Genomic DNA, 22,181 nt, shown 5'->3' with positions numbered 1-22,181 from the left:
CTTTTCAAGAAGAATGGAACAAATATTAGCTATAGTGAAGAGATCTGCTGCTCTGATTCTTAGCTTAATGTACTGAAATAAATCCTTGTGTTCTGGGGAGTGAATCTCCAACTTTTATAGTAATTATGAGAGAGGACTATCATCCCAAAGCATATTAAAATGATTACTAAAGAATCTTTAAACAGAAGGCTATTTCCTACACATCATTAATGAACTGAGAATTCAGCATTAATAAAAGGTGCTAATATGTAACAATGATGTAAGGATGAGAAGTGCGCCCATCATTAGGATTTATATTGACACACATGAGTACATTCATATAACATATACACACAAACATGTCTCATATAAATGTCCTGTCTCTTCATTTTCCACTTACCATATGGCCAGGACAATGAGATATATTATATGCAGGTATAAATGAGCAATATGAGATACTACCATGCATAGAAAATTATCCAAAGGGCATAATTTGAACTACAACGCATAATGTCTAGTAACAACAAAGAGCAACTTGAACAAATCTAAACCCCATTTAGTTCATGATCTAGAATTCATTTCTGAATCCTTTTCTCCTTGAGACAATGGTTCAAACTTTTACAGGAAAAAAAACTTCCAGGAGGTGAATGAGGGAAAAAAAAAATCTTATGTCTTGTCTATGTTTCATTGCAGTTGGGACGGACCCTCCGAAGTCCTTTCATGAAGTTTGTGGCACATGCAGTTTCTTTCACAATCTTCCTTGGACTGTTGGTAGTGAATGCTTCAGATCGGTTTGAAGGAGTAAAAAATCTCCCCAATGAGACCATCACGGATCATCCAAAACAAATATTTAGAGTCAAAACAACTCAGTTCTCATGGACAGAATTGCTGATCATGAAGTGGGTATTGGGTAAGCAAAACCAAAATGTGTACAAGTCCTCCAGGGAAATTCAATATGACTAGGAATAGCATGATAGACAGTGACAAGACAAAGGGAAAAAAAAAAACCCAAACCACACAAAAAACCCAACCACCTCAAAACCAAAGAAAACACCATGAAGCTAAATTAGAGGCTGATGGCAGTATTTTGATTAAAACAGGATCAGAGAAAACTTTGATCTTGGTCACTGTTTTTGTAAATATTGAATGCTGCTTGGCAAATTTTCACTTTCCTGATTTTCCACTTTCCATGGTGAAAGCTATAGATGTTGTGTGTTTGCCTCTGTTGGTTTAATCATTACATCTTAAAGATGGTGATATAGTCATAGAAACTTATAGCTTCACTATAGGACATTGCTTCATTTAAAGTGAGCAGAAAGAAGTGTGTCCACTGGGACGTGGGTGACCACCAGCCTGAGATCCTATTATAATTCACTGAACCTCAGTTTCTTCACCTGCAAAATGGGTATATTGTTATTTACTTTTTTGTAATGCATTCTGAGATCTAGTGATGAAATCTGCTAGGTAAATAAGAGTTGGATTTTGTGATATTCATAGTATGAAATTGTTACTAGTGAGAGGACAGCACAGCGCTCAATCTTTTAAAATAAATGAAGTTTCCAACAATTATAAAGTAGGAATTAATGTGGATGAACTCTTCAAGTGCAAAAGTATGTCATATGCGCAAATTAATCTTCCAGGGAGTTTTAGGCAAATTTGGATGTATTACTTTTCCTGTAGGCACAATTTATTCCTGGCATGTCAGCTGCCTTGAACCACTAATCTAAACAAGCTCATAAGGATTTATTGGGAAATTGAGCTTATCAGCTCTGCAGAATCTTTGTCTACCTCCTCTGTATCTATTTTTACTCACCACCATGATTTCCATTCTTTTCTTGCAGCAAATAATTCCACTGTTCCATAAGTACTGATGGCATTAAACCCTCCTGAAAAATAGGATAGGGCTGCTCTATCTGATGACTCCCTGGTCACCATTTCTTTGTTCCCTGTCCTCGCAATAATCAGAATCCCATACAGGATATTAGGCTAGAAAATACTGAATAGATCCCAGACTGGATAGAATAAGTCTGTAAGATATATTTTTTAAATGGTATTAAAGCAGTTGGACAAGATTATTAGATTTCAGACTAGGTATTCTTTTCTTATAGGCAGTAGATATCTGTCTGCCTGGTGAGTTCCTGAGAGATGAAGAAGAAAACATTTCATTTAAAGCGAAGGTTTTCACTTTTCTGGGAGAAGAAAGGTGATTCATTGTATAGACTTCTGAATATAATGAGATTTTCTAATGACTGCCTACTCTGGCCATTTTACCTGTCTGCCTACATAAAGCTTCAAATAATGTTTCAGCAATACTAAGGTGAAAGTTTGGTGCAGGTGGTCTGCAGACAGCTGGCACAGGGGCTTGGGTACTTGCTGAGCCCCATATGCGACCATGAACTTTAAGGACTGTAAAAGCACTAAGGGTGGCAGACTGCCCAGCCTTTTAGAGCAAAAATCTTATAGGTATTATAAATATATATATGTGAGTAGAAATAAAATTAAACAAAAGTAAATGCTATAGATAAGTATCACAGATAAAGTTGCCAAGACATGCTTTTCCAAAGAGTCAAGTGTAAGTAGGCAGTAAGTATATATTGAAGTATAATAAATCTAACTCTTGTGTACTAAATATACACAGCTATATTTAATCCTACTTGGCAACACCTGCAGTGGCTGTCTTTAGACTCAACAGTGTAGGTGTGCTACCTACATTTTGATGCATAGTACAATCAAGAAGTGTAATTTTATTTATTCTCAGCTTGTAAATCCCTTCCTTCTGGTTCTGTTCTTTCTCTTTTCTCCTTCATACTGTGGCAGCAATGATGAATGCTGATGACACATTACTTGTTCCAACCATAGCAGACCATTTTTGAGAAATTAGTTTACAGGTCCTTGATCTTGATTCTTTTTGGGGGAGAAAATTGGCTGTCTGAGTTGTCTGGCTGTCAACCATAAAATTATGACGCATGTTCAGAACAGCATTATTCAAGGATAATGTGCTACATTAGCATAGCATATTGTGGCCATGAGTGAGCACAACCTGTAATAGCACTCCCTGCAATTAATCTTGCTAGAGATATGAAAATTGACCCACGTGTATATATTTTAAGAGAAAACTACCAGCAGGAGAATTTCAGACTGGAGTTATGCAAAAAGATACCATTGCCTTCTCCTGCTCCCGACTATTTATAATGCAGGTGAGTAATGGAGTAAACTCAGCAGAGGCAATGACTTTCAGCCAGGCGAGCACTTTATGCTGCTCCAGAAATCCATATCAGAGGCTGTACTTTCCATTAGCCTGCATCTCTGAAATGGCTGTAGGCCATCACTGGATCAGCCAGGTAGTGTTGGTAGCCCATTTAACATCCCCATGAACAGCCAGATAAACAATAGCATTTTAGGTGGGAGAACACCTTTTTGGTCTCACTCTTCTTTGTTATGAGCAAGCATCCAAGGGCTGCAGATGATAAACCTGTCAGCACAGAGAAATACCACAGTGCTCTGAAAGGAGAACTTGCCCCTTCGTACATGGGGCACAGCAATTTCAGCTCATGCATCTGTGGCTCATTGTATACCTTGGCTAACTCTTCTGCCGTGGCTGGGTCTTCCCATCTCTTGCCTTCAAGTGAAGAAGGCTGGGATTTTTCTCACGAGTAATGTGGACAAAAGTGTGCACTGAAAGCAGGGAGGTTTCAATTAGGGAGACAAAATCCCTGCTACAAAAGCAGACAAGGTAGCAGTTAAGCTCTGGGTAGACGCAATCTGAGCACAACTCTCTCTCTTAATCCAATGGCCTTTGGCGGATTCAGGAAGGCTCAAAGGTGGCTCTCCAACGTCAGCTGCTTGTGATTTATGTACCAGGCCAGCGGATATAAAAATCTGACAAACTGTTCCTTTTTGTGCACAGGTGGTGAACAGCACTTCTTGCACACTTCCATTTTTCTTCCAGGTGGGCTATTCCTGTAGCTTGACTCTCTTTCCCCTGTGAAACCAGAAATGCCCATCAAGGTGACATTTATGATTATCCCTGCTGTGGGAGAACAGGCACAAGAGACTTGTAGAAGCTGCTCATATCCCACCTCTCTGTCCATCAAACTCAGGGAAATGACCTCTCCCAGAGCCATTGGGGGCCTCAGAAACACCATATTGAAATGCAATTATATCCTGGCAAATCCGCTTTGCCTAGTTGCCTTCCCTTATTTCTGTTCTTACACCCCATCTCATGTCCCATCCCCTGAATTTTAGCTGCTTTTTCTCTTCTCAGTATTTTTAGTTAAGGAGAAGCTTTGAATTACTCCCTCACAATGTATATACAATTACCCAGCAGTACTGATCGAATAATTACGGTAACTTTTCTGCTTGTCCTGAATAGACATTTTTCCATATGTATGGATTAAAAAATGATTGCCACACAGCTGGCAAAAAGAGTGATGTAAATTATAGGCCAATAGTGTGATACTTTCACAGAGTGATTCTAATTTTAGTCAGTCTACTCAGTTTTAGACATTCCTTACTTCATTAACCTGCAACTTAGGTATATTATGTGACCAAGATTAGAAATAAATTTGGATGGGAGAGTTAATATTTAAACCAGAAAAGACATTTCTGGGTGTCAGTGAACAAGTACTCTGGTCAGCAATGTTACCATGCGTATCATATTTCCTGAAGTACTTTAGTACCTTTATACGACATGCATGCATAATGCATAGGGCTAATGTCTTGAATCTATCATTTCTGGAGTACCTTTTTTTTTTAGCTAGAAATGTTTCTTTAATATTTCATCCTTGCTTCAGGACAGTTCCTGAGAAACAAATTCTTCCACCTCCTCCCTTCGACTATTTATTATTAAATCTTACTCATGGTGAATGACAGCTTGGGATGAAGTTCCTGCTTTTACTCAGCCAAGCATCTGTGGACTTACAGAAGAAGGGAGACTCCTCTCCTGCCCTCCTCTGGCTCTGCTCAGCACTCAGCAGACATCAGGGTCTCTCCCAACACAGATCTATACAGGGCATAACCTATATCAGGGTACAGCTCGAAGGACCTGCCTGGAGATTCCAGGGCTATGGAGGTCACAGGCTAGCTGTGCCTTGGCCGCCAGTGGTATTGATAGCTTAACTTTCTTTTTTTTTCTCAAATCCTTCCCTGTGCACAAGAACTGACAGCAGCATTTCTTCATTCCTCCAGCCTCCGGCTAGATTCGCACTGACTTGTTTCCTTCCCTATAACCCAGCTTTCGACTGTGCCTCTTGGGACACCATGTGCTTCCAGGAGTCTCTGAAGTAGATGAGCAAATGCATTGACATGCCACGCCACGAGAGCTTCCAGCAAAGAGGATGAAGAAAAGTTCACAAAAAGGACAAGGTTGCAGGAGGCCACATGGAAATCAGCAGGCACTGCTCCTGCTTGATTAAACGTGAATTTTGCTGCTGCTATGGAAACAGGATTGGGTAGAGTGCAGGAAATATTTATCAGTGGGTTAAGTATGCCAATATTTTAGCTATTCAGAAGCAAGATTTTGGCCCTGGGGCCCTGCTTTGATTGAAAGTTGGGCAAGTTGGTGAATTTGACCTGAGCTCTTGGCTCCAGTTTGCCCACTGAATTCACCTGTCCTCCCGAGCACTCCTCAGTACAACATGGATGTCAAAACGTTTGAATTTTCTGCGTTTGGCATTTAGGTTTATCTGTATGTCTAGTGTCAGAAAGATCCTAAATTCAGGCTAAACTCGGGGTTTTCAAAGTAGTAGATCAGACTTTAATGTACGGAAATTCATTATTATTTAATATATAAAACTTCATGAAAAGTTCTCCAAGGGCAGAACTTCTGCCTTGCCTTTTCTCTGACCATACTGTATTTACAATGGACCCACCCACTGTTTTAAGGAAGGAGGAAAACATCAGCAGAGCAAGTGATACCATCTTCAGTGGCACAGTTTAGCAAGGAGATTTTGGGGACAAGAAAGGAAATCTACATTTTTTCCAAATAGATCAGCAATAGGATTTTTTAATGTCTTTAGTATTTCTGAACCATGCTTTCTCTGACATCACCAGAAATCTACTTTATCATTGACTCATATAGTGAAATTTTGAAATTTCTACCTCATATGCACAAAAGGACATATAAGCTTAAAGTTTTTAATAATTTTTAAGAAAAGATGACATGAACCATTCTCAAGAAATTCAGTTTAATTGAAGGGTTATTTGTTTCGATCTTAGAAGCTACTGTTAGCTAGGAAACGAGTCTGTCTCAATACAAAAAGCACCTCCTGTATTTGCTGGTTAAATATACTCTGGTGTTTCCACAGGCATGATATGGTCAGAGTGCAAGGAGATCTGGGACGAGGGTCCACGTGAATACGTGTTGCATCTCTGGAACCTGCTGGACTTTGGGATGCTGTCCATCTTTGTGGCATCATTCACCGCCAGGTTCATGGCTTTTCTCAAAGCAACTGAAGCACAACAGTACGTAGATCAGTACGTTCAAGATGACGACCTCAATAATGTCACCCTTCCCCCTGAAGTTGCTTACTTTACTTATGGTAAGATGCTTTTTTGCTATCTAATGCTACCTGTTCTTTTAGGCTAATGTGTGGCAGTGCTGAAAGTAGCTTTGTTTTTGTGATATTTATGTGTTTTTTTTTTTTTCTAATTAAACCAAATTATTCTTCTCAGATTCATTACAGCCATCTTCCTAAACAGTCAGAAAAGAATTGAGATCTGAGCCTCATTCAGTCTCTGATCTTGTGCTAAGGCTACATTCAGGTCAATCATATCCTAACAAAATAGCTTGAGTAACAAATAATCAGGAACTGGGAATGAGCAGAATATAACTTAAATTACAGATGAATGAGCCTGCTTGGTTTTCCAAATGTGAGAGGGGGGAGATGTGTGAACACACATAGGATCTGGAACTGCATTTCTAACTGGTGGTGTGCTCTGCACCTCTGTTACATCCATGGGGATTTTTGCTAATGGAGGGGCTGCAGGAATTAGAGAGCTGGGTACAAAGGAGTGTCATTTGCTCCCTAGGGTTGTAAGGTAGTTATTCTAGCAATGTGCTTGGGCTGGAGAGGAAGATCTGGGGCAGCAGACTTCATCCACTGTAGGTGTGCACCATGTGGCACCAGAGACATGTTCCCTGACCCCACACCAGGGTGCACAGCCACAGGCTCTCTGGTAGGTCAGTAAGCTGGCCACACCGCCTCAGCCTCTTGCTTGGTGTGTCCCCTCTGAAGGTAAGCTTCTTTCCCTGCCCAGACAAGCAAGAGGACACTGAGATGATGTCATGGTTTTCCTCTCTCTGGTTTGCTGCTGACCCATTTAAAGTGAGTTCGTGATACAAAGGAGCAAAGGGTCCAGAACAGAATGTCACAATGAGACCCTGTGAATTCCTCCATCTGCTGCTTTTCCTTTGGTTCCAATTACTGAAAATAATGCCTAAGTTTACTGCTGTGTCCTTAAAAATGTCACATTTTAGCTCTGAGTCACAATCTTTTCATCAAGAAGCTCAGTTGATGCAAGGACACTTACAAGCTATATTAATAAAAATGTTCAAATTTTCAGTAGATTAAATAAATGATGCATATCTCATATCAACAAGAAGCTTTTTAAAGTAAAAATATTAGAGTGACTAGACTGCAAGAATTGGTTTTAATTTAAAGATAATATGAAGATTATACACTTGATGGTTATATCTGCTTTATCCTAACAAATCCTAACTTTCTTAACTAATGGTAGAGATAGAGATCTCAGTCTCCCTCATGCTTCCCTTCAAAATATTGACACAGTGTCATGTAGCCAAACCTATAGCCAAACTCCACTGGGTTGTGGTTTTGGTTCTCCGTCTTGAGGGCTTCAGACGGAAAAGGCACAGCACAGTTGATGTTCAACTAGGATACAGAAAATATCAAATTTTTTTTAAGGTCATGCTATTTATTTGCTGTGTGACTTTGGTAAATCCCAGTGACTTTCTCATTTCTCATCTTTACTGTGTGAAAAATACAACTAATTCTTCTCACCCATATTTGTACAGCATGCTGAGGACTTTGGTGACCCGTTGTTCCAAACCTTTTTTTTTTCTTTACCTCCTGGCTAAAACCAAGATTCAGTCTTGAAAAGGGGTCATTTATCATCATAACTTCCATCTAACACTTTCTGTTACTAATACCTAGTGTACATGTATTGTTTTAGCCAGGAACAAGTGGCTTCCCTCGGATCCTCAGATCATTTCAGAAGGACTGTATGCAATAGCTGTGGTACTCAGCTTCTCCCGCATTGCTTACATTCTTCCAGCCAACGAAAGCTTCGGCCCCCTGCAGATCTCTCTGGGGAGGACTGTGAAGGATATCTTCAAGTTCATGGTCATCTTCATCATGGTGTTCCTGGCCTTCATGATTGGAATGTTCAACCTTTACTCTTACTACCTTGGTGCAAAATACAACCCCGCGTTTACAACGTGAGTACCTACGGAAAAGCAGCTGCTTTTGCAGGGCTCAATCCATTCTGGTCCATTGCTGCTGCAAGGACTGCTCACATAGTTTCTACACCAGCCATGTGGGGAAGTCACATCTAGACTTTGCCTGGGAAACTTGTATCACAGCCTCCAGCCCTGGTAGCCAGCTCAAGGCCTGAACTCAGGGAGACATGTAGTCCAGAGAAGCAGTGGAGAAGAGGTTAGACCTAAGATTATTGTTCTTAAAACTGCAAGCTAAAATGTATGTAAAATAAGGGAGGATTTTGCTTATGTGAGGTCTGTTTTAGGACACCACCTGAGCACAGCTGTGATTATTAGGTGCACATCTGCATAGCCAGCTGCTAGTCATGATGCTGTGTTTCTTAAATCTTGGCTGGGTACTTTTCAGCAGAGGCCATGTGAAAGCTGCACAGAGTATCATGCCAGGTTACTGGCCATGCAGGGCAGTGGGTCTGCCTGGGTCACGCTCACCTGACAGCACTTGCTGGGTGGCCGCACAGACCTGCGGAGGTGGCTGTGCCAGAGGCCTTGTCTCCACCTTGTCAGGGATGTCACGAAGAGAAAGGAGTTGGCAAATGCTTCTGGAATAAGGTTCAGACTGAGGCTGCTTTTGAAAAGGGAAAGCCTACAACCCTTTGGAGGTAGCATAAAATGCAACCTTGATTCTCTGGGACCCTGGGAACCCAAGCCCCAACTCTGGGGACGACAGCTGAGGTCTTGAAGGAGCTTTCAGAGGAGGGGACATCCTTGTGCCCTGCTGTGTCTGAGGGACATGTCCCATGCATCCACAGGAAAGCCTCCTCCCTTGCACTGTGATGTGGCACCAGCATAGCACCATGGCAGTCAGCTTTGTGCCTCACAAAACCACCATGACTTGCCTTAGGGACACGATGGGGACTTTCCTTCCCACACACCTGTCTGTGAGGGAAGAGGAAAGCTTGGCATAATGTTTTCACCTTGCTGTGGTCTGACTTCCACACTTGTAATGCCTGAGCCCACAGCATTTACCAGATGCAGAGCAGACAGCAGCTGGCATTTGATGTGTTATTTCTATAATGTGTCACACAGCCAGCTGAGTGCTTAGCTTGTAGCTCCTCTAGGAGAAATGCCCTTTTCAGCATCATTTCTGTCCTGCGAGTGGCTGTTTCCTTCCAAAGGCACAGGAGCCAGTTTTACCACACCACCCTCTTGTGCGACATGTATCTCATAACATAATGTTTAATTGAGCCAAATATGCCTTCTAGACCTCTCCTCTAACCTCAGGATACATTTTAATGGAAGGATTTATGAGGCCAGATGCAATTACATATATTTGTGCTTGGTAGTAAGGTAGAAGAAAACTGAGTGTGGGATGTGATTTGCTGCTTATTTCAAGAGAAGGAGATGCCCTTGAAGCACAAGACTTAATGAGAAGTTGAGTTGATACCATCCTTGATTGCCTGGTGGCACAGTAACCCTCAGTTATGGTATCCCCCAGGCACGTCACTGACAAATTCCAGTCTCTGATGCAATGCCATGCAGTAACTCTCTCTTTAGCACTCATTACCTAAGTGGATCTTTCAATAGTTACTATCTTTTGATGGAAATAATGAGCAAACATCGACTAAAATGATGACCATTCACTGGAGTAAAGATTGCTTAAATGCCTGAGGGATGTTTGGATTGGGGAGAGTCTTGTCAAAAGGCAGTGCTCTTCCTCCTTAACTTCAGCTTGGTGACTACTTATCCTGGAGGGACTTCATGCTGTTATGAAGCAAATTTTCCATGAGCATAAATTTTCCTTTTAAGAATTTGGAAGAGATTTAAAATAGACTGACTTTCTTCTGATTATTTAAACACACAGGAGTGTCAAATGATGATCAGTGAAAATGAGCCCTTTCATCACAAGAAACAAAGAGAATAGATTAACATTCATCCCAAAAATCCTTCTCAGGCATCTCATTCAACAAGCTAGAAACCCTGAGGTATACAGTCACAAACAATTTTAATAAGCTAATGACAAGGTTATATTGGCAGATGGGCAGCTACCAGCTCTAGCAAAGTTTCCTTCTCTATTTTTCGTGAGCTGCCTTGCTGAAGGTGGCAGGCTCCTGCTGCCATTAACTTATTCATGAAAAGAAGCTGAATAAGGAACTTGACTGTTCATTCACTGAAAATTCACTGGGGCAAAAAAAGACTAATGCTTACTTTGGTGTCTTTGTAACCGTTCTGTGACTTCAGAGATGTCACTGAATGCATTTCCTGGTGGGCATGTTGGTGAATTCTAATGAGGATGGGTGAAATTTTACAGAAAACAAGTTTCATACTCAGAAATGTGACTATTTGACTATGGGACCTGATTCTCAGAGATCACTTGGCTGGTCATGACAGAAAAAGACCCATTGGATTTGTGCGCTAATTGATTGTGGCCAGTTTCAAAGGGGATTGAATTGACAGCTCACTGGATAGCCTCAGTGAGAAACCTTAGACAAACAGATACTCACTGAAATAACTTTGAATTACATGTTTAAGAAAATCACAGCTTCCCAGGACAGTATGTAGTCAGAAAAAAGAGTGTATGTTTGTCCAGATAACACTCAGAGGGAATTGCTTGCTTAGTTCTAATGATAACAATCAGTGAATGTTTGGTGTAACTTAGCTTTCACTTTCCCTTGCTATTGCACTTTTGAAATCATGTGCTCTGTTTTGCTTGTGTTGCTATCTACAGAGAAAGCACGCAGCACCCCAGTGGCCTCTGAACCGCATTATCATGCAAAGTTTCTGTCATTTCTTCCATTTTAATGTTCTGGATGCACAGGAAATAAGGATGTGGTGGACTTTACTTCACACAGTTAAATACAGAGATTATTTAACTACCCACGGTATACTTTCAAAATTTTTTTTAAGTTCTTCAGTGGTGAAAACTAGACCATTTCCACAACAGTTGCAACGGACCCCAGCTATGTTTATCTGTTTATTGTATGCTGTGTACAGAACACAGCTCTTGAAACAGCCTGTAATTAAGAACATGCTATGCAAACAAAATCGAAATGGAGGCAAGACTGATTGCGTTCATCTTGCTTTCCGCATCACAAATCAGGCTGAAGGCTACAACGCAAGGTTTTCTGTCTCCCCTTCTGCCCAAAGGGAATTGTGACTCACTGTTCAGTGCCAATGTTACTTCGAGGCTTGAAGGCTTTTTTCTTATCATTTTGCTTTGTCAAAATGTGATATTTTTGTAGATTATATTGACTGCATTGCTTTTTTGGCAGTGTTAAATCTCAACCAATCAATTTAAGGAAATAAGTCTGAAATGATGCCTTAAGCTTTCTTAAAGAAGAGGATACAAGACTGACATGAAATCATAGCTTTGCTGTGATCTTTTTTGATGAACAGCACACTGGTGTTTACAAAAGCGAGGAAAATCTGCAACTAGATGATTGCCTACGGTCTGTTTTCTTCCTTGATGCAAAATCTTTGTTTAACTTCTACAGGACTATGTGTATTGAAACAAAAAAATCTGTCTGCTCTCTCCCCACTGCAACAGTTGGCTCTACCACCATAGAGAGACAGATTGCAGTGTACCCATCTCCACAAGGAGCATCAGTCAATCTGCCAGTGCCAGATCCTCCTGCTGCCAGGAGCTGTCAGTCTGGGCAGGACTCCTGACTTCCTCCATTCCTTCATTTGCCTACCTTTGAGAAGGATAAAACACCTGCTGACCTTGCAGGAAGGGTGTAAATTGCTTAGCTGGCAATGATGAGACACATCAGCATCTTGGAACCTTTAAGAACTTGGCTCCAAACATCCTCATCTCATGTTTTAGCGAGATGTTCTCAAAAAATCCCCCAACTGATATCCCTGTGACCTGTGCCAAAACTCGTGCAATTTGGCAGTAATCTAAAAGGGAGAAGGAAAGAGCCATCGAGCCTTTTTGGAGGGTAGGGATGGACTAGTACAAGGTCTCCTTAGAAATGTTTCCTCTGCAAAAGGGAGAGCTGCATCTGCCTGGCGGCATTGCTAAGCACCATTTTAGGGTGCTGCAGGTCAGGTCCACCTCTCTCACCACCTTCACAGTCCCACCACCATTGGCGCTGGTCCCTTACCTGATGCTGGGAATAAAAATTATGGACATTTGCCCTGGAGCCTGGCACTCTGGCCCTTTCCTGCCTCCTCTACAGTGCTCAGGGCAGTCAAGGCCGCTTGCAGTCCTTAATTAACTTTTCAAGGAGAATCTGGCACCGCTCCAGAACAAAGGTTAGTGTTTAAGCTGTGGAAATGGAGCAGAGTTGACACATTGTATTAAAATCTGCCGGCAGGGTGGACGACTAAGGGAGTCTTTCTAAATTAAAAAAGGAAGGTTAATAGCAGGGTGCAGCTGGGATCAAGGCTGGGGGTTATGGTATTTATTAGTTTGATAAGTGACTTTTAGGTGGTAGGTTTCAAAGCCAGAGATTTTTGATGTTATATGTGTTCTTCAACTGGAAAGTACAACATTTACAGAATAAGCATCGGCCAGATTGCTACCACAGAAGTGAAGGCTATCTGACACATTAATGCCAGCTACCCTTTGCTGCAGGTGAGGGCAGGACACAAGAGCAGAGTTACAGGGGAGGAAATGTCCAGCAAGTGGAAAAGTTGTGGCACTTGTTTGCAGCAGTCACAGCTCATCCCACAAGTGTATCTTTGCATGGCATCCCAGCCTCATGTAAAGCAGCAAGGGGGAGTGAACATGGTATCAGTGACTCTTGAGTATCATGGAGACTGAAGACAAAGCCACATTTTAAATGAAGTTGGGCAACATCTATTTGAAACACCACTCAAGGTTACTTCTCACAAGTCAACACAGTTGTGAGCCAATATTGGCTGAGAATAAAACCTAAATATTTACTGCAGTTTTACTACTATTTGTAAATGGACTATGGAATACAGTAAATTATGATGGGACAGAAATACCAGTTTGCTGTGGCAGAAAGGAGTTGCCCAGTGCTCTGCACTAACCTTTGAAAGGGGTGAAATTAATTTATTTTGGTTTTATGCATGATGTAATTGATACTGGAGTTGATGTAAAGCTTATTGTTCCCTTACGATATGTCGTAGTTTGTGTCTATAACCTGTTTTTATGAACAGATTTAGCAGGATTAGGCTGCCGCCCTAGTAAAAAACATTTCATCAAAATAATTTGTCAATGGCATTGTTTTCTAAGAAGGCATTTACCTCCTGGCAGGCAGGGGGAGAGGGAAGGTAATTAAGGAAGGTTAAGGATTGTTCAGTGAAGGCAAAATAGTTTCTAAATTAAAAATTAAGAAACTGCTTCCAAAATTTACCAGCATCCCTCCTCCTTCCTTCCTTCCTTCCTTCTTTTTCAGCTGCAGCTTCTTCCGTTCTGGCTGTTATGGCTTTGACTCCTCTGAATCAGACTCTCCTTTTGACCTGTCAGTCCAGCTGCATCCTTTCCAGCCCCACTTCTCCTTGTCATTGGCTTATTCCCCTCTTTTTTCCTATCTTTCAACCTTCTTATTTTCCTCTGGTTCCTTTCTACTTTCAAGCAAGGGTAATAATCAAATGAAAATGCCTCTCTGCAACATCTTCTACCACTCCTTAATTTCAATTTTTTCCTACAAATTCTTGGACGTCTGACTTGTTTGCAGTCCCAGAGCAGGATGGGAAGAAAATCAGACTATGAGCTGACTATATTTGCACTGTGTGCTCGTTATATTAATGCCACTAATCAGAACTTTTCAGTCATTCCTCCTGCGTAAAAAGTAATGCTTCTCTTCTGCCCTGGAAACTGCATATAAGGAGGTCAAACTAGGTTCCTTCTTCCCTTTCCCAGATAATCTCTGCCTGTCTTCTCTGGCTGAAAAAAAGGGTGAGTGAGTAGAAGTAAAAAGCCCTACACAAAAAGTTTCAAACTGCAAGTTTCCCACAAAGAAGACCTTAATAGAGAAACAAAATCCAAGTGATAAATAATACACCTGAGAAGAACAGATGGAGCAAATAAAGGGACACTGTAACTTTGTAGTATCAATCAGAAATCGTATTTCTTTATCAAATCAGGAAATGTGATTTGGCACATCCCTGGGTGATTGTTAATGGCTTACAATGACTGTGCCACGGCATCATATTTATATTGGTGGATTGCCACTTTTATTATTAGCATTTGGCCTGGCTAACCTGGTGTCAACTCTATAAAGTGATTGTTTGCTTTATTTTCAGGGTAGAAGAAAGTTTTAAAACCTTATTCTGGTCAATATTTGGCTTATCTGAAGTGATATCTGTGGTGTTGAAGTACGATCATAAATTCATTGAGAATATTGGATACGTACTCTATGGAGTATATAACGTGACTATGGTGGTGGTGCTGCTTAATATGCTAATAGCCATGATCAACAACTCCTATCAGGAAATTGAGGTAAGATAAGAAATTAGATTACAAACTCAATGTACTTAATTATGACTGATAATAAAAATGTTAAAAAACAGGGAAGCTGTAGGTTATTCCATATACAAGATTAGAGTGCTGCTGAAACAGAGATCTTACGCTGTGTAAGGGCTAAGGCTGTGTCTGTCCTCCCCAAATTAGGATTGAGTTACTAATTAACAATGAATCATTTCTAGAACAACTTCAACTTCCTTGTTTTTAATGACTGTCTGTGAGTAAACCCAATTTCCTTTACACGTATTTAATGAAAGCAGTTTGTGATATTTTTTACTATGTTGGTTATGATAATTTATCCACATGTGTTACCTTAGCTGCATTGTTTGCTTATGATAGATTGAGTAATATTTCACCTAGCTTTTTGCCCTGTTCTCTACTGCTTAAAAGCCCAAGCCCATCTAGGTCTGAAACTCATGTATGCATATTTAAAAATTCCATATTTTCCAAATACCAGGTATACAAGCTTGATATAGATATTTTTTGAGGACTGCCTAGGTCTGCAAAACATAACTGCATGAACATTCACAAAAAGCAGCTTTTAAAGGATATACAGCCTTCGAGAAATATGAATAGGTTTCTGCAGAAAGGTGTTTGCAGGTTTTACCTAACTTTGTTCAGTAGTATTGCTATTAGCAGACTGGATTTGCTAAATGCTTTGGACACAAACAACTCCCTGCTAATGTAAATAAAGGCAGAAAAAAAATTATTTGGATAATGTTAATGGTGAGTCATCTCTTTCTTCTGATTTGTTAAATGCCAAGTTTCTGTAGTTGGGTTTGTATTAATTATTTGTTCTATTCTCCCCTCAGAACCTGACACTGCAAAAGGCCAGAGCTGAAAACATTTTCTCACTGTAATGTCTGATTCATCCATGTACTGTAGAGCAAATATAACTATCTCGTGCATGCTGTAACTAAGTCTAAATGTCAGAGAGGCCTTACATATGTTCTCTGCCCCAGAAGCTTTTCTGCATGCAGAAGGCAGAGTCATTCCCCCAAAGGTTTCTAATCACTTAAGATCAAGCATCTTCCTGAATCCTCTTCTACTGAAACAAGATTTACTTCTGAAGGGGTCTCAGCCTCTTACTGCATTTTCTAGTTTATTGTAGTAGGTAGAGATGCTCTTGAAAGTTTCCAGCAAAAAGTCTCTAAAAATACCTGAATAGGTGGTCTATATTAACTTTTTTAGTCTAAACTTTGTGATGGCCATTTTCCCAGAAAAATGCTTTCTCATCCTTCTTGATTGCGTGGAAATTTTAAAAACTTTGTTAAAGACTACTTGTAACTATCAGCAAGCAAAACAAGCGTGAGCTATTTGGCCCAGATCCTCCTACTTGAGGACTGGGAAAAACTAGGAAATTTCATACTAGTTCCTTTCAAACCTCAGTAGCAGGGAGATTAAAGACAGAGTCATCCTACTGACTGCAGAGAAAGTCCCTTTAGCCAAAGTGTTTATCTGATGAGAGCAATATCGGTAACGACAGAAGATGGTCATTACTTAGGAATTAAATTCCATTATGATCTGTGGGGGCATGTTTTATTGTTAGCTGGAGTGACAACACCATATTCTCATGCTTTCCATTGAACATCTCTCTTCAGCTATTTCTGGTTTTATTCTGTTTATGCCTCAAATATTAGCGCTTCCTGCCAACTTTGCCTTTATGGAAAAAAAAAAACCTTTTTGCCAGCCAGAAACCAGAACTACTTCCATCAGTAGCTCCTTAGCTGCTTAACAGAAAATCATTAAAACAGTTCACAAGTGATTTCCACTGTAATTCAGCTTAAGGTTTCTGTGAGGTGCAACCCCAAGCAATGAGAAGGCCAAACAGCAGAAGTGAATGCTGCTCCATTGGTGAAGACATATTGCCGTAACTGTGACAGAATTAATGTCAGTTGTGTTATGTCAGTTTTTGACTGAATTTCAGAGGTATGGGGTAATCAGCGATTATTAATTTCAGCAGAACACAGATGTACATGAGTACTGGCTGTTGGCAGACCCACGCTTCTCCTGATGCTGCTGGCCTACATATAAACCACAATGAAAACATCTGTGGAGCAGCTGTGTCTCATCCTTTCTTTTGCCTGATAAATGGTCCTGATACATGGCCCTGCCCATCCTCCTATACAAATGCCAAGCAGATCCATAAAGTATGTGCTAACGTTGCCCTTGTACTTGGAAGTGTATGGCCCACCTTGATAGTTCATAAAGGCTATTAACAGGCGCTGAGTGATGGACTTTTTCTCCACCTTCATCAGTGGCAGGAGGTGAATAGTAAGAGAATTAAGGTGTATTGATCTAGGGATATGTGATGGCAAATGCAAACAGGATCAATGAGGAAATCAGCTAATAATAGAAGAAATCAGCAACCTAGCCTCTTCTATGGGGGAATTCCTGGCCAATGCAGTGATAACAGTTAGCTGGCAGTTAGATAGCATTGCAGTTAATCAGAGACAGTCTTTGTTGTTGTTGTGCACATAAAAGTTTCTTCTGCTTTCCATGACTCTGTATATGTTCTGACACGTTCATTTATCAACATAGCACAAGAACCAGATTGCTACTGAAAGACAACACATTTGATATCCAAGGAAATAGGAAATAGTCTAGTATTTGGAGGATTTATACTCTCTGTTTATCCATTACTTTGTTCAAATTTTCCTTATTTTGAGATCACCACAGAGAAGCCTACAAAGACACGTGTGCAGGGGTCTTGGTTTGGCAAACAGAAATCTGATTCTACTTAAATCTTACCTGTATGTTTGTCCTTGTCATAGCTAAATTCCTTCATATTTACTAATTATGCATTTGGGTGTTGGGGTTGTTTTCTCTTCCCTTCCCAAGGAGGATGCAGATGTGGAGTGGAAGTTTGCACGTGCCAAGCTCTGGCTATCCTACTTTGACGAAGGAAGGACTTTACCTGCTCCTTTTAATCTAGTGCCAAGCCCTAAATCATTTTATTATCTCATACTGAGAATAAAAATGTGCCTCATAAAACTCTGCAAATCTAAGGCCAAAAACTGTGAAAATGATCTTGAGATGGGGATGCTGAATTCCAAACAACGGGTATGTTGTATCTTCACTTTTCACCTTCTTTGTAGAAAAGATTAATGATGGACTGCATGGTACATGGGTAGATCAGGGACAGCACAGGCTCTTACTCAGCCTCGTCACTGAGTATTGCTTGTATTACATTGCACCTAGAGGGCCCTCCCAGACTTGTGGCCTCATTGTACTAGACACTGTTAGGACACAGGGAAATGAGTAACTTTTATAAAAGCAGGCACTTTTATAAGGGAGTTTCCCAAGGCCAAATAAGCAAGGTCAAAGACCAAGGGCAGAAGCAGAGACACAAATAGGATCCCAGCTTGTCTGGCTCCTCATCTACCCAGCAGGTCTTTATGCCTCTTCAAAACATCCACCTTCTTTTAAGTGATTTTCAAATTAATTTTACTGGCATTACAACATTTCCTGCCATTCCAGGTTTGGGAACAAGTTTCCAAGCAGGGCTTAATAACATCTCCTAAATACCTAAAGCTATAATTAACAACCTCTCTACTTACATCTGCCTAGTGATGTGTAGCCACTAATGTGTAGATCCTGCCTCAGCCACCACCCCTTTGGTCATTTGAAATAGAAATTTGCTTTGGAAATACTGGCTACACAGCTGCATGCTTTCTTCAGCACTAGTGAGTGTCCGTGACAAAGCAAGAGAGATGCAAGAATATGGTTAGCATCCAGACCCTTCCCAACAGAATTAACTTTGCTACCCCATGGGAAAATGCCAGAGAAATTAGAGAAAATGATGTTGCCCATGGAAATTATTACCTGCAACACTGTGCAGAGAGTCACTGGGGTGAAGTTCCCACCACATAAATTTACAACAAACAAAATCCCATTCGCAGGGCAAGTCCGCCTGCTTTACACTGGAGAAGAAAACACGCAAAACATTCACAGGAACTCAGCCACAGCTGCTCGGCTGCTGTCATTAAATTCAGTGGATTCAAAGATGCGAAGAGGCAGCTTTGCTTAAAAGTGTCCTGGCCTTTATTTAATTTTCTCATCTCAAGCTGGGTTTGGAACAAGAGAACACCACTGGGAACCCATTTCTGGGGGAAAAGAAAAACCCTCTGAAATCTGTTGTCTGTTATTTCTTACAATCACTGCATGTGAGAGGCCGATGTGGCTCCTTGGCAGGCTTGGCCAGGCTTGGGCAGCTGAGATGTGGGCAGCCTACCCCCAGTTTTAAGCTGGCAGAAGGGAAGAGGTGTACTAAGAGACACCGAAGAGAAGGAAAGGAAAGTCGGAGGAGGCTTTGCAGAGTTTGTCTTCATAACATGCAGCCTCCTTTTGAGCTTTGTCTGGATCTCTTGGCTCTCCTTGAAGGAGCAAACAGCTGAGCAATACAACAACTGGTGAGCCACCCGGCTCCAGGCAAAGCCCACGGCCTTGGAGGAGATCATGTTCCCATGAATTTAAGAGAGCTGCTCAGATCTGATATTCATTCAGTCTCTGTGAGAGCCTAAATTGGAGGGAGAAGTATATCCATGGGGTGTCCTCCATGTTATCAATTAATCTACCCAACACAGTGAGCATTGCCAAGACAGACAAGCATTTGGAGGCATTTTACTCTATAAATTCATTTCACACTACTATTGATTACTCAAAGACCCACTGGAACAGTGGAGTCTTGAAATGAAAGAAATGCTTGTCCTTTAACTATCTCAAATAGTGATTAAAAAAGATAATCTTTTTAAAATGTTATTTGAATCTAACCACACAAAGCTAATTTTGTTTGAAATTTAACTTCTGATCAAAGCATAAACCAAAGTAATAAAATTTTCTCTAAGCCTCTCCTTCCCCAAGCCACATGAGTGAAAGTGTCTGCCTTGCCCTTTTTCATGGAACTTACACAAAATTCATAGTTTCCATGGCTTTGACATGAACAATTAAGAGTATCAGTCATTTCCTGCTTGCCTGTTGATTTTGTTCACAGATCATCTTCAAAACACTCCCTGTAAGACCATGGCACACCTGATGAGTAAGAAAGTAAAAAAAAAAAGATTACATGATTACTTTGGACTTTTACTCCAATCATCATCAGCACCCTGATTAAAAAAAAAAATAAATCACCTATTTCTCAGGATCTCTGGTCCAGTCAGGGAAGAAAAACTCTTACCCAGGGCCTTCCCTGTACATGCACTTACATATAGGTACAGTGGTCTATGATATGTATTGGCTCCTCTGGGTCTATGATATGAATTAATTCTTTTGAATAAGCGATTTCTTTTTCATTAACACTTGGACCAAAAGGTTCAGAGGTGGAAAACAGAGACAAAGAAATATTTTACAAATATTGTGTGTAGTCTTTGGAAAAGTCTCCTTCCTTCAAAGCTTCCAGAGTACAAAATTAGTAGCTGTGATGTTCGCTGATAAAAAATACTGCTCTAGCTAAAAAAAAATGCATACTTTTGTTGAGCTAAAAAAGTAGCAAATGGTACTACTCTTTTAAAAGGACTGATGAAAATCAATTCTGTTTTAGAATTTGTTTTCATACCACATCAATTTGTTCTCTTTAAACACAAGTATTTATTTGTCTTCCTTTCATAAATTGTGTTCTCAACTGATAATCACCAATCTATTTAAGATTAACATAATTTGTGCCTCTTAACACCTTCTTGTCTAAAACTTGTGTGAGAATACCATTTTTGTCTAGACAATTTAGAATCCAACTTTTTTCAGTAATTTGTGGGTTTTGATCCTTTTCTGTCTTTCAAAATTTTACTTTTTTAGACCTGAATGTGCTGGCTTTTATTCTACTCATACATTGAACCATTTCCTACTGTTTTTATAAAGCTCTGTTTAGTTTGGGGCCGCCTGGGTATGAGAAGCTATCATTGATTTAATTATATCATGATGTTTTATAATTTCAGAAAGTTCGTTTTCACTCTAGCACTCGCAATACAGAAAATTATTCTGTGAAGAACGCTTATAACAAGCCCACGAGATATCAGGTAATCACAGCATCAAAGCAAGAGCCAGGGAAGAGATCTGTCAGTGAACAGCTCTTACCCGCAAGGGTCGTGTTTGCTTTCTTCCAGTCGATTCCATCCTGTGATGTGCCAGGCTGTGGCTTAGCACTGGCACAGGACTGGGCTGAGGCACTTCAGAGACAAACGCAGCCTATCACCCATGGAAATGCACATGGTGTTAGCGTTTGTCATGCTAATTAATTCCACTCAAGGGTATTTAATTCAATACAAGAAATATCATTCAAGCTTTAATTCTCTAGTCTTGCATTGACAGCATTTCATTTGTCTTGACACAGCATCATCTCTCCAGCCTTTGCATTAACATTTGCATGTGCTTTCTCTGGCAGTGACTTGCCCTACCAAGCTAAACCTGCAATGTGGTATGGTTCAAAAATACCTGTGGCTGCAGTGGTGGCACAGGGTACCCCAGCCATTGCAGGATCTAATGTCTTAGCTGGAGTGTTCGTGCCAGTAGATGTATTATTTCTTCTGCAAACCTGTGTAGTAGGGTAACACAATATGCAAAACGTTGCCCACAGGACTTTTTCCTTATTTTTTAACACAAAGTGAAAAGGAATCTGATGGCAAGTGATACGTCTGAAGGAACCGTCATTAAAGAAGGTTGAGGAAAGTAATAGCTAAATTGGATAAAATGCACAATGACAATTCTAGAATTGCTTTGCCTTGTGTTGGTACAGCACCCAGCACAATGGGCTCCTAGGCTGTACAGCAGACCAGTAATAAATTTTTACTGGTTTTAAAAATTTTCCAGGCTTTTGTGCCAGGATAGAAGGCACGTCTAAAAAAACCTGAGTTAGAAATGGGATACATTCACTCTGGCATCTGGAATGAGTTGGCTTGATACCATCAGAGGCAAAGGGAAGAGACAATTGTGTCCCACTCAAAATAGCATTTCAACATTTCTGACATTATCCCCTGCATTCAAACTCACAGGTAATAGAAAAATGTGTCAGCCTCTGCTGGACTCGTTCTCTTCCTGTAGCTATTATTTCTAAATGAGACTGCCTAATGTTTGTGGCAAAGTAGACCCTTCTTTCCAAGGTTGAAAAAGCCAAAGGCAGCTGTGAAAAATAGATAGAAAAAGATAACTACCTTTTATTTTGTTTTAATAATGGTCCTACTAGGCTTGTCTTCAAATAATCTTTGAAAGTTTCAGTTGCTGCAGGAAGAAATTGCCTGAATAATATAAGCACAGTGTAATAGTCTTGATTATCTAAATATAAAGAAGAACAAACAGTTTGATAATCTGGCCAGCCAGTTT

At 40.4% G+C, this 22,181-nt stretch overlaps 1 protein-coding gene across 1 annotated transcript in view; it reads left to right on the top strand.

Annotated features, from left to right (window-relative positions):
• Positions 1-22,181, top strand: part of TRPC7 (transient receptor potential cation channel subfamily C member 7) — an 82,516-nt gene that overhangs the window by 54,668 nt on the left and 5,667 nt on the right. The window contains exons 5-10 of the mRNA XM_087753878.1: positions 673-889; positions 6,285-6,518; positions 8,170-8,434; positions 14,651-14,846; positions 17,712-17,933; positions 20,801-20,881. Of these exons, the coding sequence (XP_087610004.1) occupies positions 673-889; positions 6,285-6,518; positions 8,170-8,434; positions 14,651-14,846; positions 17,712-17,933; positions 20,801-20,881 (1,215 nt within the window). The remainder of the gene's footprint in view (positions 1-672; positions 890-6,284; positions 6,519-8,169; positions 8,435-14,650; positions 14,847-17,711; positions 17,934-20,800; positions 20,882-22,181) is intronic.

This window comes from Nipponia nippon, unplaced genomic scaffold (assembly GCF_047370975.1).
Source record: "Nipponia nippon isolate SJK-2023a ecotype South Korea unplaced genomic scaffold, ASM4737097v1 scaffold_17, whole genome shotgun sequence".
NCBI lineage: Eukaryota > Metazoa > Chordata > Aves > Pelecaniformes > Threskiornithidae > Nipponia > Nipponia nippon.
Note: the sequence above shows the minus strand (reverse complement) of the source record. Positions and strands in the feature narration are given on the sequence as shown.